General features: G+C 48.6%; 1 protein-coding gene across 4 annotated transcripts in view; it reads right to left on the minus strand.

Annotated features, from left to right (window-relative positions):
* Positions 1–13481, minus strand: part of NRF1 (nuclear respiratory factor 1) — a 99539-nt gene that overhangs the window by 10128 nt on the left and 75930 nt on the right. For 2 of the 4 annotated variants that reach the window (XM_071734286.1, XM_071734285.1), the window contains exon 11: positions 7013–7069. The exons of the other annotated variants lie outside the window; for them this stretch is intronic. In XM_071734286.1, coding sequence (XP_071590387.1) covers positions 7013–7069 — 57 coding nt within the window. The remainder of the gene's footprint in view (positions 1–7012; positions 7070–13481) is intronic. 4 annotated transcript variants of the gene reach the window in all.

Genomic DNA, 13481 nt, shown 5'->3' on the forward strand with positions numbered 1-13481 from the left:
AGGAGAGAGGAACCAGCCCCATTCCTGACCAGACAACAGCAGCCACTGTCACCAGGTTGAACATCAAGTTAAGAAAGGAAAGTCTCCTTTTTTTTCTAAAAGTCCAAAATCCTCTTCTTTGGTAGCTGCAAAGACAACACAAAGCTCATCTCCAGCCAAAGCAAACTCCTGTGGGAACAGCCTCTGGAAAGGGAAGGGTTGTGTGGAAGCAAGTGGCAAATGGAGCAGCATTCCCAGGTGGCTCCTGCACCAGGAGTATCAAGCTCTGCTCTGTGGTGCCAGGAGAACCAAGAGCCCAGGAAGAGTGGGAAGGGGATGGTGCAAACTTCTTCCACCTTTGGGGAGGGTGGGGAAGGAAGAATTTAAGAGGAATGCTCTCAGAAGAGCTGAGTGAAGCCACAAGGAACAGTGCTCTAAAAGCTGAGCATGGAGGATGATGGGTCTGGAGTCACCAAACACCACAGAAGTATTTGCTCTTGGGATTTCTTTTCTGGGAAAAAAAATCAAACATGCAGAATGACTTTGGTGATCACCTTGGAGCCCTGGATGGCCCAGGGGACATCATCTGGCTTTTTAGCTAGGTGATGGTCTTAAAAAATATACAGGACCTTGACTGAGAGCTGCATGTCCTCTTCCAGAAGCCATGAGAAGCTGCATCTCCTCTTCCAGACCCCAGAATCTGCCTGAAATCATCAGAAGCCATGAGCCAGGGTCAGCTGCAGGCAGTGCTGCCCTGGGGGTTCCACTGGCCCCAGAAGCACAGAGCACCCAGGAGAGCAAGAAGAGGCAAAGCCATGGGTGCCAAAGCTGATACGTCCTGCTCCGTTCTCCTGGAGACCCAAAAAGCAGAAAGTTTTGAAAAAGTTGGGTTTATCACTTGCTTTGAACATCTGCAAGCACTGTGAGTGGTCTTACAGCCTCCCAGACCTCTGCTACAGCTCTTAAAACTTTATAGTCCTCACATCAACAGTAAAGAAAGTTCAAAATGAAATTTTCTTGACTTTCTTGGCTGTTGACCATCATCTCGTTTCAGAGGACTTTGGTCTTCTCACCCAGCACTGAGAGGAATGTAGTACAAGCTTCCAAGCAGCATTTTGCAGCAGATATTCCTGCAGCTTCTTCTTCCCCTCCTCCAGAGGCACAGGGCTGAGCAAACCAAGGGAAATTCCTGTGCCCAGGAATGCACCACAGGGCCTTAGCACACAGCTCAGCAGATACCATCTCATTCCTCTGGGCTTGTTCCGAGCCAAAGGTGACTTTTGAAGACATGATGGAAGAATTCTCAAGGGCCAGTGTGCAGATTTTAACACAAAAAAGAACATTGCTAGAAGACCTCTGAACAACAAGATGTTTGCTCTTGGTGGGCAGCACAGTGAAAGGTTTGATCTGCAAACCTTGGGCATCCTAGAGATCCACCAAGAGAGATGCAGATATGTAGGGAATAACTTGATTGTCTTCCCCACAGTGGGACAGAATAAGATAAATTTGAAGTGCAGCATGGAAAGATGCATTAGATATTAGAAAGGGGAAAAAAAAAAAGCCCCAGAAAACCACTAAACAGAAGGTTGGTGAAGCTCTGGAGCAAAGTCTCCAACCCTGAAGGTCTTTCAGAACCAGCCCAAAATGATGCTGGCTGTAAGTGATCACCTGAACTCCTTTCAGCCTGGTGTCTGACCATGATTTTGCAGACTCCATTTAAAGGCCTCAAATTGTTCCTAATGTCCAATCTAAACCTTCCCTGGCACAATTTCTCCCTGGAAAGGGTTGTCAGGGCCTGGCCCAGGCTGCCCAGGGCAGGGCTGGAGTCCCCAACATCCCTGGAAGGATTTCAAAGCCCTGGAGATGTGGGGATGAGGGACATGGGGTGGGGGTGGCCTTGGAAGTGCTGGGTTAATGGTTGGACTGGATGATCCTAAAGGTCTTTTCCAAGCAGAACAACTCTATGATTCTAAAGAAGCTTTGGGCACCAACCAGGCAATTCTGAGACAGCACCAGGACACCCAGGACAAATCTCTTGGCACTAGAGGTATTTCTGACAGTAAATGTGGTTCATGGTCAACCTTGGGCAAAAGCAGGAGGGCTCTGCTACACTTCCCTGATGGTTTGAAGAAGGAAAGTCCTACCCAGAGGACACTCAGCATCTCCATCTGGCTCTTGGCAGCAACAGGGGAGGTATCACCTCTGCAATAAAACCAGGACAAGCACCAGTTCTTAAATAACTGCAAAGCAGCTGGGTCCTTCAGCTGAATCCTGGAGCAAAGCCCCCACCAAGTGCTGGAGGTTACCTGGTGTGTTGCTGCCAGCACAAGGAGCAGCTCAGCAGGGACATGAAAAGCTCCCACAAGAGATTTTTATGAAATCCACGTTGCTTTGCATGGGAAACTGGCTCACCAAGATCTCCAGAAGTTATCATCTTGACCACCTCCCTTCTGGGGCACTGCCAGGAGGCACCTTTGGCAGGGGGGAAGGACAGGAGCACATAATTTCCAAAAACCAAACCAGGTCTCTGTACCAAGTTGAAATCAGAGCAGCTAAAGGCAGTGCTCTGCAAGTCACATTACCCTGAAAAATCCCCTGACCCTAGAGGAGAAACATCTGCAAACTAAAAATGGCCCTCAAGAGGTGTTGACATGACACCACGGATGGGATTTCACCCCAAGTCAGCTGCAGAAATCAAGCATTTCAGGAATCCCACCACACTCAGTGGTGACAAAGGAAGCAGAAGACATCCCAACACAGGCACCTACTTGAGGATAAGACAAACTGTCTTCTGAGAGCCATGCCCCACACCCCTCTCACTCATCCCCTCGACCTAAAGCATCAGTGACCAACTCAAATTAGATGCCTCTTAGGACAGGATGATGATTGGAAGGATTTTCACCACCAGAGAAGGCCACAGAAATGCCCATGCAGTGATTTAACTGCTGAGAACTTTTCCAGGCACACAACAGCCACAGCTCTTCCCTGGACATCCTCTGTGTTTCAAAACACAAACAAGTTGTTCCACCAAACAAGGTTTTGAAAAAAGCTGCAGTCCTTATTCTGCTTGCTGACCTCAAGCATCTCCATCATCTCTCTGTCCAAGAGCAACTCTGGTCAAAACCAAACCAAAAGAAAGCACCTGAAGGTCTGATAGCAACGTTGAGTCATGGCTGCTCACTGATGGAGCACCAAGCTGAGTGTTGCAATCTAGAAGGTTACATCAGAGCCTTGAGACTTTTCCTGAGATAAGCACAGGAGACAAAACCTTGAGGTCCTCAAGGTCCTTCCAACCTGGTTTTTTAGGATTCTATGCAAACAAGATGCAACAGTGATGTTGGATGTGGGAAGGACAACCCTGGAGCCACTGTTCCCTTCCCTACATCCAACCAATCTTCATGATCAACCTGATGAAGATCATGAGGATCATCAACATGACCATCAAGATCATCTTCATGACCAACATCTCAGTCTCTCAGAGTGTCCCAGACTGGGCATCACCTACCTGCTTAAATTGTCAGTGCCTTGTTCTTTCCTTACCCCTGGCTCCTCTTGTTGTTTCAATGAATTTTCCTTCTCTGCTTGTTCAGAGCAAGAGGAGCTGCTCTCTCAGGACTCCTAAATCCTGGTTGATCTGGGACTTCCAGCCCCACACCATCAGAAAGGCACAGGCCAGGGTACAACACCAAACTTTATAGGGCTCATTCCTCCTTTCACTCATTTTGCTCCAAAGGCTGCAAGCTGCTTGGCATTTGGTGTCAAGGTGTGGTTTAAAAAGCCACGTCAGGATATTAATTTTTAATTTATCCCCAGTCAGAGACCAACCTTCCCTCTCTAGCTGTGAGAGGACAAGAGCATCTTTGACACACTTCTATTTTCTTCCTCTCTACAAGGAGGGAAGGGTGAGAGCTTAGCCAAGATCTGGAACACTTCTGGCTTAATCTCCCTTATTTCTTGGTCCTTTTTCTTTTCCTTGGCTTAATTTCCCTTGTTTCTTGGTCCTTTTTCTTTTCCTCTAGGGCAGAGGAATGCAACCCATCCTCACAAAGGGACCACTCAGTTACTTGTGGCTCCTTTCAGCAGACCATGGCAGGCCAGGGGTGTCTACACCTCCCCCTTTGTTCCACACATGATCCAAGAGAATACAGAAGCCAAGTTCTTCATCCCAGAGATGCCCTAGAGAACACCCCTCTCCCTTCTCAAATGACTAACAAGATCCTTGAAGATTATCCCAAAGCTTTTGAGATTTTTGGGGGTTGTTTTGGGCTTTGGTTGGTTTTGGTTTGGTTTTTTTGTTGCAGCACTTAAGAGACAAAAATCCCACTGGGGCTGGGATTCCTGATTTGCAGGAATCTCTGCTGTGGGAGGGGAGAGCCCAACCTACCAGGGGCTCAGTTGTGCTCATGGAATTATCTCCTCTGATATCTCCACTTCCATGGAAAGAGGAAGACCCCAGGGAGCCAACCTGATACCCAGACTCCTTCCTGGCACAGTGAAGACCCAGAGCCTTGGAGCAGTGGTTGACAAACATCTCCTGCACCGGTGACACTTCTCAACTGCCTCTCTCTTTGCAGCCCTTTCCTGACATACCAGAAGTCTTCCATCTGCAGCAAGGATAGTAACATAAGGAAAAAAACTTGCAATTATTTTTAACATTGGAACCCATCAATCTGTAGTGGATCAAGGGTTGGACTCGATGATCTCAGAGGTCCCTTCCAACCCAGCTGGTTCTATGATCCTAAAAGATTCACCTTGAAACCCCAAGGTCTTGCTGGTGCCACCCTCAGTTTCCTCTGCCTGAAAACTCCCTTGGAAAGGGGGTTTGGGAATGAAGGCAAAGCAGCAGCCTGGTTGCTGCTGGTGGATTAGCTTCCTGCCTTCAGCCCTTGTGTCTTACACAAGGTTCCCTTTTCCCTCCCTCTGCCCTCCGTGGGGTCTGGAGGCTGAATTTCGAGTTTGGTAACAGGACCTAGAGATGGGCTGAGGCAGAACAAAGCTGTGTCTGTTCAGGCTCAATTCTTCCCTTAGACCTCACACACAAGTGCTGGGTCCCCAGGACACGCCAGCTCTAAAACCAAAGTGATTTGGTGTGCAGGAGAAGAGAGAAACATACGAGGAGTCTGTGTGTCTACCTGTGAAAAGAAAGCTGTTTTTTTTTTTTTTCTCGGTTTTTTTTTTTTTCCTTCCTGGCCTCCCCAGATGAAAGCTTAGCAAATAACCCTTCTAAGCTTCCTTGATCGCCTGGCTTTGCTGAGGAGTGAAGGGCACACCTGATAAGATTAGCAAGTCTCTCATGGGCAAGCATGTCTATAGGAAACAGGGTTAAAAATAGAGAAACTCCAACAACCCCCCAGGGGCTGCTCCAGGCGGGATTCGCTTTTCTTCCCATCTCTTTTTCTGTTAACAAAAAAAAAAAAAAATGAAGGAGAGGGAGCAGAGAGGTGTTATCAGGGCCAAGGTTCTTAGAAAGCAGAGCTAGGGAACACCTAGGAATAAATAAAGAGTTTGCTCCTCTTATGAGAAATCAGGAATTAAACTGATGGTTGGACAGGTGGGCAATGCAGCACTGCAAAGCTCCTGGACTATTACCTAATAGAGATCTCTATTATATTTTGCCATAAATACTTCACTGCCTTGCCTGCTACACTATTAACATCCACAGGGGCTCTTCCAGAGGCAGAATCCCCCACTGAGACTGATTCTTATCCTCCCTTTAAAAACAGCCTTCAGGGCCCTGTATTTTCTGTGTGGTTTTACTAAAGGCAGGGTACCAGCTAAAATGGATTAAATGTTATATGACTTGAATGGCAAAACAAAAAACATTTTAGAATGAAGTCATTTGATTGAATGGTATTTTTTCTAAGCACTGAAATGTCAAGTATTCTAATGAAGCAGCTAATTATTTGACAGAGTTTCTGCAGGAACAATACTCTGGGCATCTTGCCTACAGGAAGGGTGGAGAGGGCCTGGAGGGATAGGACAAGGGGCAAGGGCTTTAAATTAGAGAAGAACAGATTTAGATTGGATTTTAGGAACAAGTTCTTTGGAGACTTTGGAGGTCGAGGCCTCATCCTTGGAGATGTTCAAGGTGAGGCTTGAGGAGGCTCTGAGCATCCTGATCTGGTTGGGGGTTGGACTGGGTGACCCTGAGAGGTCCCTTCCAACCCGAATTATTTTATGATTCTGTGATCTTTGCAAATTATAAATAGTGAGCAAGGGGAATGTAGTTGCCTAACAAAAGACAGGAGTTTCCACAGCCCCAAACCTGGTGGACCAGGAGGATAAGCAGCCACACACACACACACAAAAAAAAAAACAACAAACCAAAAAAACTCCTGTATCTGTGCAATATGGGACATTCCACTCCATTAACTTAATTTTCAGCTACAACATTCAGCCTCTGGTTTCTGAAAGCTGATGGATGCTGGGAGTGTTTATGTGGGGTTTTCCCTCCTTCCCATTGCTGCTTTAACTCAGCATCACAGCCACCACCTCGAAAAAGCCAAATTTTACACATCCAAACCAAAAAAAAAAATAAAATCACCACACCATCCCCACAACCCCACCCATCCCCACAGTACTGCTGCTCCAGTGTTATTAAAATAAAGGCTCTGAGCCCAGCTCTGTCCTGCCCCTCACTAATTCTTTACTTAAGTAACAATCAGGAGAGAGCTGGGCTTGTAGAAGGCTCCTGGGGTTGGGATGGAAGATATCAGCACACCCCAGAGGCATCTCTACCCCAAAGAGCATCCAGGCAGCCCTCCCAGGATGCTGGCTGGGCACACAGACAGAAATACATACCCAAGGTCTAAGATCTTCCCCTTGAAAGTGTGAAAGGAGGAGGACAACAACAAAAAAAAATAATAGCTTAAAAAAAAAAAAAAAAAAGGATAAAAAAAAATTAAAAAAGATAGATACAGCCCCTTTAGCCCCAGGAAACACCACATAAGTGAGGAACCTAAAGGGAGAAGTGGCAACACTGACGACAGCCAAATCCCAGGGTTCCAAACTTCCACCACAAAAATCCACTCACCTGATGTAATATCTGTTATGCTCCACTTGCAACCTGAACAGTCTGCTGCTAGGACTCCTGACAATAAAATGCAAGTGTAAAAGGCTGAACAAAAGCCAAATACTACAGTTGGGGTTTGGGGGGAAGGGGCATTAAGTGGGGTGATTAATGGATTCATAAGAAATTGCTTACTAGGGGAATTTCTAAAATTCAGTGTCCACAGAGGAGTAGGAAATTAAATGGCCACAGATGAGCAACACCCCACTATTAGGTACTTAGAAACTTCAATATTTCTACCTCTACAGGAGATGAAGTGCATAAATAGGAGGTAGAGTAAGTGGGTGGCAAGTGGAAGATACTTCCAGAGATCCATACTGTGTTTTGCAAATATTTTGATGAATGGTTTCACTGGCCCAGAGAGGCCCAAGGAGAAAAGGCTGCACAGAAGGGAGAGCAGTAAAATCCATCCTGGAGAAGCTAAGGCCACCTCCAGCAAAGCTCTCCAGTATTCCCTGAGTAATGAGGGATGAGGAATGAAGCAGAAGGAGAAATGGCTGCCAAAGGGGCAGTTCTGGGGATCCCCCAGAGCACGAGGCTAGAAAGTTCATGAAACTCAGTGGTCTGGGAAAGGAGCTGGGTGGATTTTTGTTTAAAGCTGCGACAGAGTCGGAGCTCAGCGAGCTGCCCGAGTTGGGATGCTGCAGGATAGACCCCATGCAAACAGGGGCATTAGCATATACTACAGAGTGTTTAGCACACGGGGGTATAAAGCAGCTTTTGTTCTGGCAGTAAGGTAATAGGTAACCAGATAGTCTCTGGCTTCAGCTAAAAAACATTTTCCCAGCATTTTCGCCTCCCGGCCACAACAGAGCGCACATTCATGGCCAACCAAGGGGTCCAAAAGTGATGGGTTCTCTCCTCCCAGCTCCTGTGCCTCTGAGCTGGGGGGAAATCATGCTCTTAAACTCAAGAGAGGTGATGTGAACCCTCCCCAGCAGAGCAAGGTGTGTGACTTTTGGAGGAGGAAGGCATCAATAGCTTCACCTTGAAGAGATGGAGCGCTGCAACTCTGCTGGAGCTTTACCTTAGGCTGGTTCTCACACCAGCTACAAGGAGGTAAGCACTCTTCTTTTTTTCCTTGGGGGAAAAAAAGGGCTGGACATACACCTTAAAGGTCCTGGTTTTCCCTCTTCTTCAAACCACACCCTTCCAAACTGGCTATAAAAGCATCCCAGCTACAAAACCACCATACCCCCTTGCAGCGGTGATTCAGCACCTGCTGCCTGTCTTTAGAGGACCCACTTGGCACAGATCCCTTTTTTACCCTCTGTGTAGGACCCAGCCCCTCCTCAGCAAGGTGAGCAATAAATCATGGTGAATACACGACTCAAGACATGGAAAGTATCGTGCAAAGAGCAAGTTTTTACAGTCCACATTCCTCTTTTTTTCACACACCATCGTCTCCCACTGCCCGGGCTGTGCTGCAGGTGGGATGGGTTCCTACCTCTGTCTCCCAAAGAATACTTATTCTTGGTATGCTACTGCCTCTGGCAGATTCCTCTCTTTTAAACTCAGCACATCTGTTGATAAAAAAAAGGAAAAAAAAGCCCAGACCTTGGACTTTGGCCTGGTGGATTGAGGGCACAGAAGATTTGGGCAGAGCTTGAGCGACACAGGCTGGGGTGGTTGGAAGCTTCTCTGCACCCCAAGAGAAGACAACAGTGGGTGTGGGGAGAGAAATTATCATTTGCTTTGCAGAAACCAAGGGTCTTCCAGGTGTTTTTTTCCCTGCAGGTTTCTCCCTGGACAGGCAGGGGCCCACAGAGGGGAGATTTGTGGCACATGGACCCACACGGACTGTAAGAATCTGCAAGAAGAATCAAGCAGCAGCTTGTGCTGTCCTGTTGCTTCCCAGGGCAGGACAGAACAGGTTGGAAAACACTTCCCAAGAGCAAAAGGAGCTGTGGTGGCTGGAGAATCCCTTCTGGTTTGCATCTGCTGTGGGTGATTCAGATTGAAGTTGTGTTCACAGCCTGCAGGAATGGCTGCTCTGGCTCAGACCAGGGGTCCAGGAGTGAGGGAGCAGATCCTGGACAGCAGCAAGCAAGCAGAAAGCCAAAAACCCAGCCAAGTCCAAGCCTTGTTAATTTGCAGCAGGACTTCAAACCTCTTCATGCTTAACTCCTATTTGGAAGTGCAAGTCGGATCCTGTTTTGTTTTGTTGTTTGGTTTTTTTGTTGGTTTTTTTTTTGGCAAAGAAAACACATCAGAAACCTCCAAGAAGATTTGGCCGAGGACATCGCGAGGCATCTGGGGGTCGGAGCAACAGGAAACCACCAGGGGCCAAATTTGCTGCTGATGTCTAATTGAACCCCCAACCCTGATGCTGATCCCTGTGACTTCAAAGGGGTTGAGCATCCTATATTTATGCCAGCAATAAACCTCTGCTTCCATTAGCTTGACATTCACCCTTTAAATGCAGTGGTCCTGTCGTGCCCACGCCAATTAGGATCCCCTGATGCTTGGGAGTACAAAGCTTTTTGGGTGGTTTTTTTTCTTTTTTTTTTTCTGTTGTTTTGATGGGAAGGGGTGGAAGGGATCAGCTGGCTCAGGGGAATAGCAGAGAGCCTTTCACTGCAAGGTCTTGCCTTCAAATCTGTCACAGGCCAGCAGTGACAGATGGCCACTTCTGAAGGCTGCTCTGTAGCTTACGTGGAACGAGGGATTGTCTCAGGCCACCAGTGGGCAACTTATTGAAGCCACAGACATACTGCTGGTGGGTTCTGGTAGAAAAAATGAAGGATTACATAGATATGAAGCAACTGCTCCCTACCTGATCAAAGGCAGCTCCTTCCTGGAGGGAATTGAGGCAAATTGCTGGCAGCTTACGGCTGCCGCTGCCTGCAACCTCTGGCTGCACCAGCCTGGGTCTGAGTCTGAGACTTGAGCTGTCATCAGCTCCTCCAAGTTGTCAGCACCAGTTCCTGCTCACTGAACTTCCTTTCAGACATGCTTGAGGTTTTGGAGATTAAAATCATGGAGGTTGGAGGGGGGGGGAACAGAGATGAGGAAGGTTCAGGAGGCAAAGCCACAGGGAAGGAAAGTTTGTGATGATTTTTAAGTTTGCTGTGGGTGTAATAGATAGTGCCATGATTTATTCCAGTGACACTGGAACACGTTGCCCAAGGAAGTTGTGGCTGTTCCCTCTCTGGAAGTGTTGAAGGCCAAGTTGGATGGGGCTTGGAGCAACCTGGGCTGGTAGGAGATGTCCCTGCCTATGCAGGAAGGTTCGAACTGGATGATCATTAAGGTCCCATTCTATGATTAATTCTATGATTAATTTGAAACCAATTCCAAGCTCATGCTCCTTCAGACTTTCCCTTTTCAGGGTCTGTGCCTTCTCCAGAGAATGCTTCCAATGTTCTGTGGGCAGATCTCAAAGAGAAGTGTCCCTGGAGCAGAAGTGCTTCCACACGAGCCATGAGAAAGTGTTGCTTAGAGAGGAACTTGTACACATCAGGGAATAAATGAAGTCAAAAGATATGGGGGAGCAGGAGGAACAAGTCAAACTTAGGCTCAGAAGTGCCACCTCTGCCTTCAGAGAAGATTCAGAGGAAAGAAATTGCTTTTTTTATCCTTCTTGGACCACGTTCTGCAGCTTCAGGGTCAACTCCCATTAAAACCTGCATCCTCCTGACCTGGTGGCTGCTGTGGCTTCAAACCTGCTGATGGACTCGTGGAGCCAAGGAGGTGGCAACCTCCCCCAGCAAGCAGAAGTCACCATCCTGCTCTGGTGTGCTGGTCTGCCAGGGTCTGCAGCCTGGGGAAAATAGGGCGATTCTCCTGCAATCTTCCTGCCCAGCTGTTGACGAGCTGGGGATTACTGCTGTCACATGAGCTGCTTTACAGCAAAGCCAAGCTGTCTTCAGCAGCTGAGAAGGTCACTGGGAGACAGGGGCCTCCAGGGACAAACACACTGCCCTCTGCTGCGACCATCATTGCCTTCCCAGAGCAGCAAGAAAAGCTTTTCCCCTGCTCAGAGGGTGACAAAAAATGGTTTTACCTCCAAGCCCTCTGCCCAGCCCCGGTCAGGACTCCCCCAGGGAAGGGGAGTCCCCAGGGATGAGTCTCCCACTGTCCATTTGCCAGGTGGAAATCAAGGTGCTAAAGGGCTGGAATGGTCCTCACAGAGATAAATCTCTTCCTTTTGTGCCCACCAACCTTTGGGATGAGGCCACTGGAGAGCCACCAGCCAAAGGATGCCAAGGTGAAGGAGCTGCATCTCCCCAGGCTCTGGTGCAAGCTGCTGATGCCTCAAAGCACAGACAAATCCTGCAGCAAGATTCCTTCTCAGCAAACCCAAAAATCTAACAGCTGAACGTCAGGGCCAACCAAGAGGAAGGAGTTTCACTTGGAAAGGCAGAAATCCAGCGCAGCCACTTGGGAAAATGAATTTTAAAACCTGCCATCTTCATCATCCTGCCACAGGGCAGCTCTGGTGGTGAATGAAAACATTTCTGCAAGCAAGGAGACAGCTCCCAGGCTGAGTGCCTGCAGGACAGGGCTCTTTACTATGCCCCAGAGGCATGAGACAGATGGGGCTGTGCTTTTAGGCTTTAATATCAGTCCCTGCTACAAAGATCCAATGAAGAGGATAAATACAGCCAGAGAATGATCCTCCAGACATGCTCAGAAAAAAAAAAAAAAAACGCAAGCAATAGGGGAACTCAAGAGGTCAGACCCTGCTAAGAAAGCAGCTGAGGCTGGTTTTTTCAAAGAGGAGCAGAAAACTTTTTTTGGTAGTGTTTTAGAGAAAATGAACAGCACCTCGAGCAGGTTGGAAACATCTCCAGTGTGTGACCTGCCTGGGGAAATCCTGGAATGGTTTGGGTTGGAAGTGGCCTTAAAAATCATCCAGTTCCAACTTTTATCCATGGGCAGGGACACCTCCCACCAGCCCAGGGGGCTCCAAGCCCCATCCAACCTGACCTGAGACACTGCCAGGGATGGGGCAGCCACAGCAATCCTGGGAAATTTATCCCCAGGATAATCTGTGTCAGGGCTGTGCTTGGGTCACTTTTCTGTCATCTGGGTCCTTTCAGCCCTGTCCCCTTCTGCAGGGTCAGAACCCCCCAAGTGGCTCAGTTAAATCAGCTGATGGAAGGACTGAAGTTCTCCCATCTTTGGGCATCCTGATGGACACTGGATGCAAGGAGATCCAAATGCCCCTGGGTTGTGCAGCTCTGAAACACTCCCTGGAACAGCACTTGGGGCTTTTATATCTCACTTGGAGATAGACCCCAAAACCATATTTTCATGGAATCAGGGAATAGTTTGGGTTGGAAGGGACCTCAAAGCTCATCTCATTCCAAACCCCTGCATGGGCAGGGACACCTCCCACCAGCCCAGGGGGCTCCAAACCCCATCCAACCTGGACTTGGACACCTCCAGGGATGGGGCAGCCACAACTTCCTTGGACAACCTGGGCCAGGCTCTCCCCACCCTCAAATTCCAGAATTTCCTCCCCATCTCCAACCTCAATCTCCCCTTTCTCTCCAAGTTTTAACCCATTTCCCTTGTCCTCTCCCTACCCCCCATGTCCAAAGCCCTCCCCCAGCTTTCTTGCAGGGAAAATGGGAAAGCAGAGCCCGGGGGGTGGAGGAGGCTGAGCTGAGAGCAGAACCACAATCAGGTCTGCAGGGAGGGAAGTTTGGTCTCACAATCCCAGAGGATGAGCTTCCTAACAGGAGAGCCACCCAAGAGCTGTGCCTGGGGATGTCCCAGCTCCTGGAGGAGTTTCCAAGGAGTTTCTCCTCCGAAGTGGGAAGGGGAGGGTTGGTGGGGGAGGAGAGTTCACCAAACCCATCTCATTTCATCAGCTGCCTCACACGCAGTCACAACAGCTTGCTGGGATTTCAGCCAGCTTCCCATTTGGATCAGATTGCACCCAACGCCCACTGACAGCCATTAAGAGCCTGGGAGCTGACAAAACTGCCCTGGGGGCAGAGAAACCTCCAGCCATTCAAAGCCCAACAACATTTTCCACAGCTCTCCAGTAGGAAAGGGTGGTCTGATCCAGCCCAGCACCTCCCCACCAGGCTACCTTGCTCAGGGAAGGGAGGAACTGTGTCTGGATATCAGGAACCTGCAGCTCTGCTCTGATGTGGGGATTACAAAACCCCCCTCCATCTGCCCTGGTTCCCTGGAATCTCAGGTTGCTCCTTCTATTCCCCAAGCTCCTGAGGGGTGGAAGGGGTAAAAGTGGCAATGCACAGGTAGGAAACCAGCAAGGATGTTCCCAGCTTTGTCTGTGGTCACAGCACTGGCTCATCACTATAAAGATGGGGACAGGGGGACACTGCTTCGCTAAGCAAGAGGACAGCCACCCTGCAAGCTGGAATCATAAAACTTGGGTTGGAAGAGACCTTCAAGAACATCTCATTCCAACCCCCTGCATGGGCAGGGACACCTCCCACCAGCCCAGGGGGCT

This window comes from Heliangelus exortis, chromosome 1 (assembly GCF_036169615.1).
Source record: "Heliangelus exortis chromosome 1, bHelExo1.hap1, whole genome shotgun sequence".
NCBI lineage: Eukaryota > Metazoa > Chordata > Aves > Apodiformes > Trochilidae > Heliangelus > Heliangelus exortis.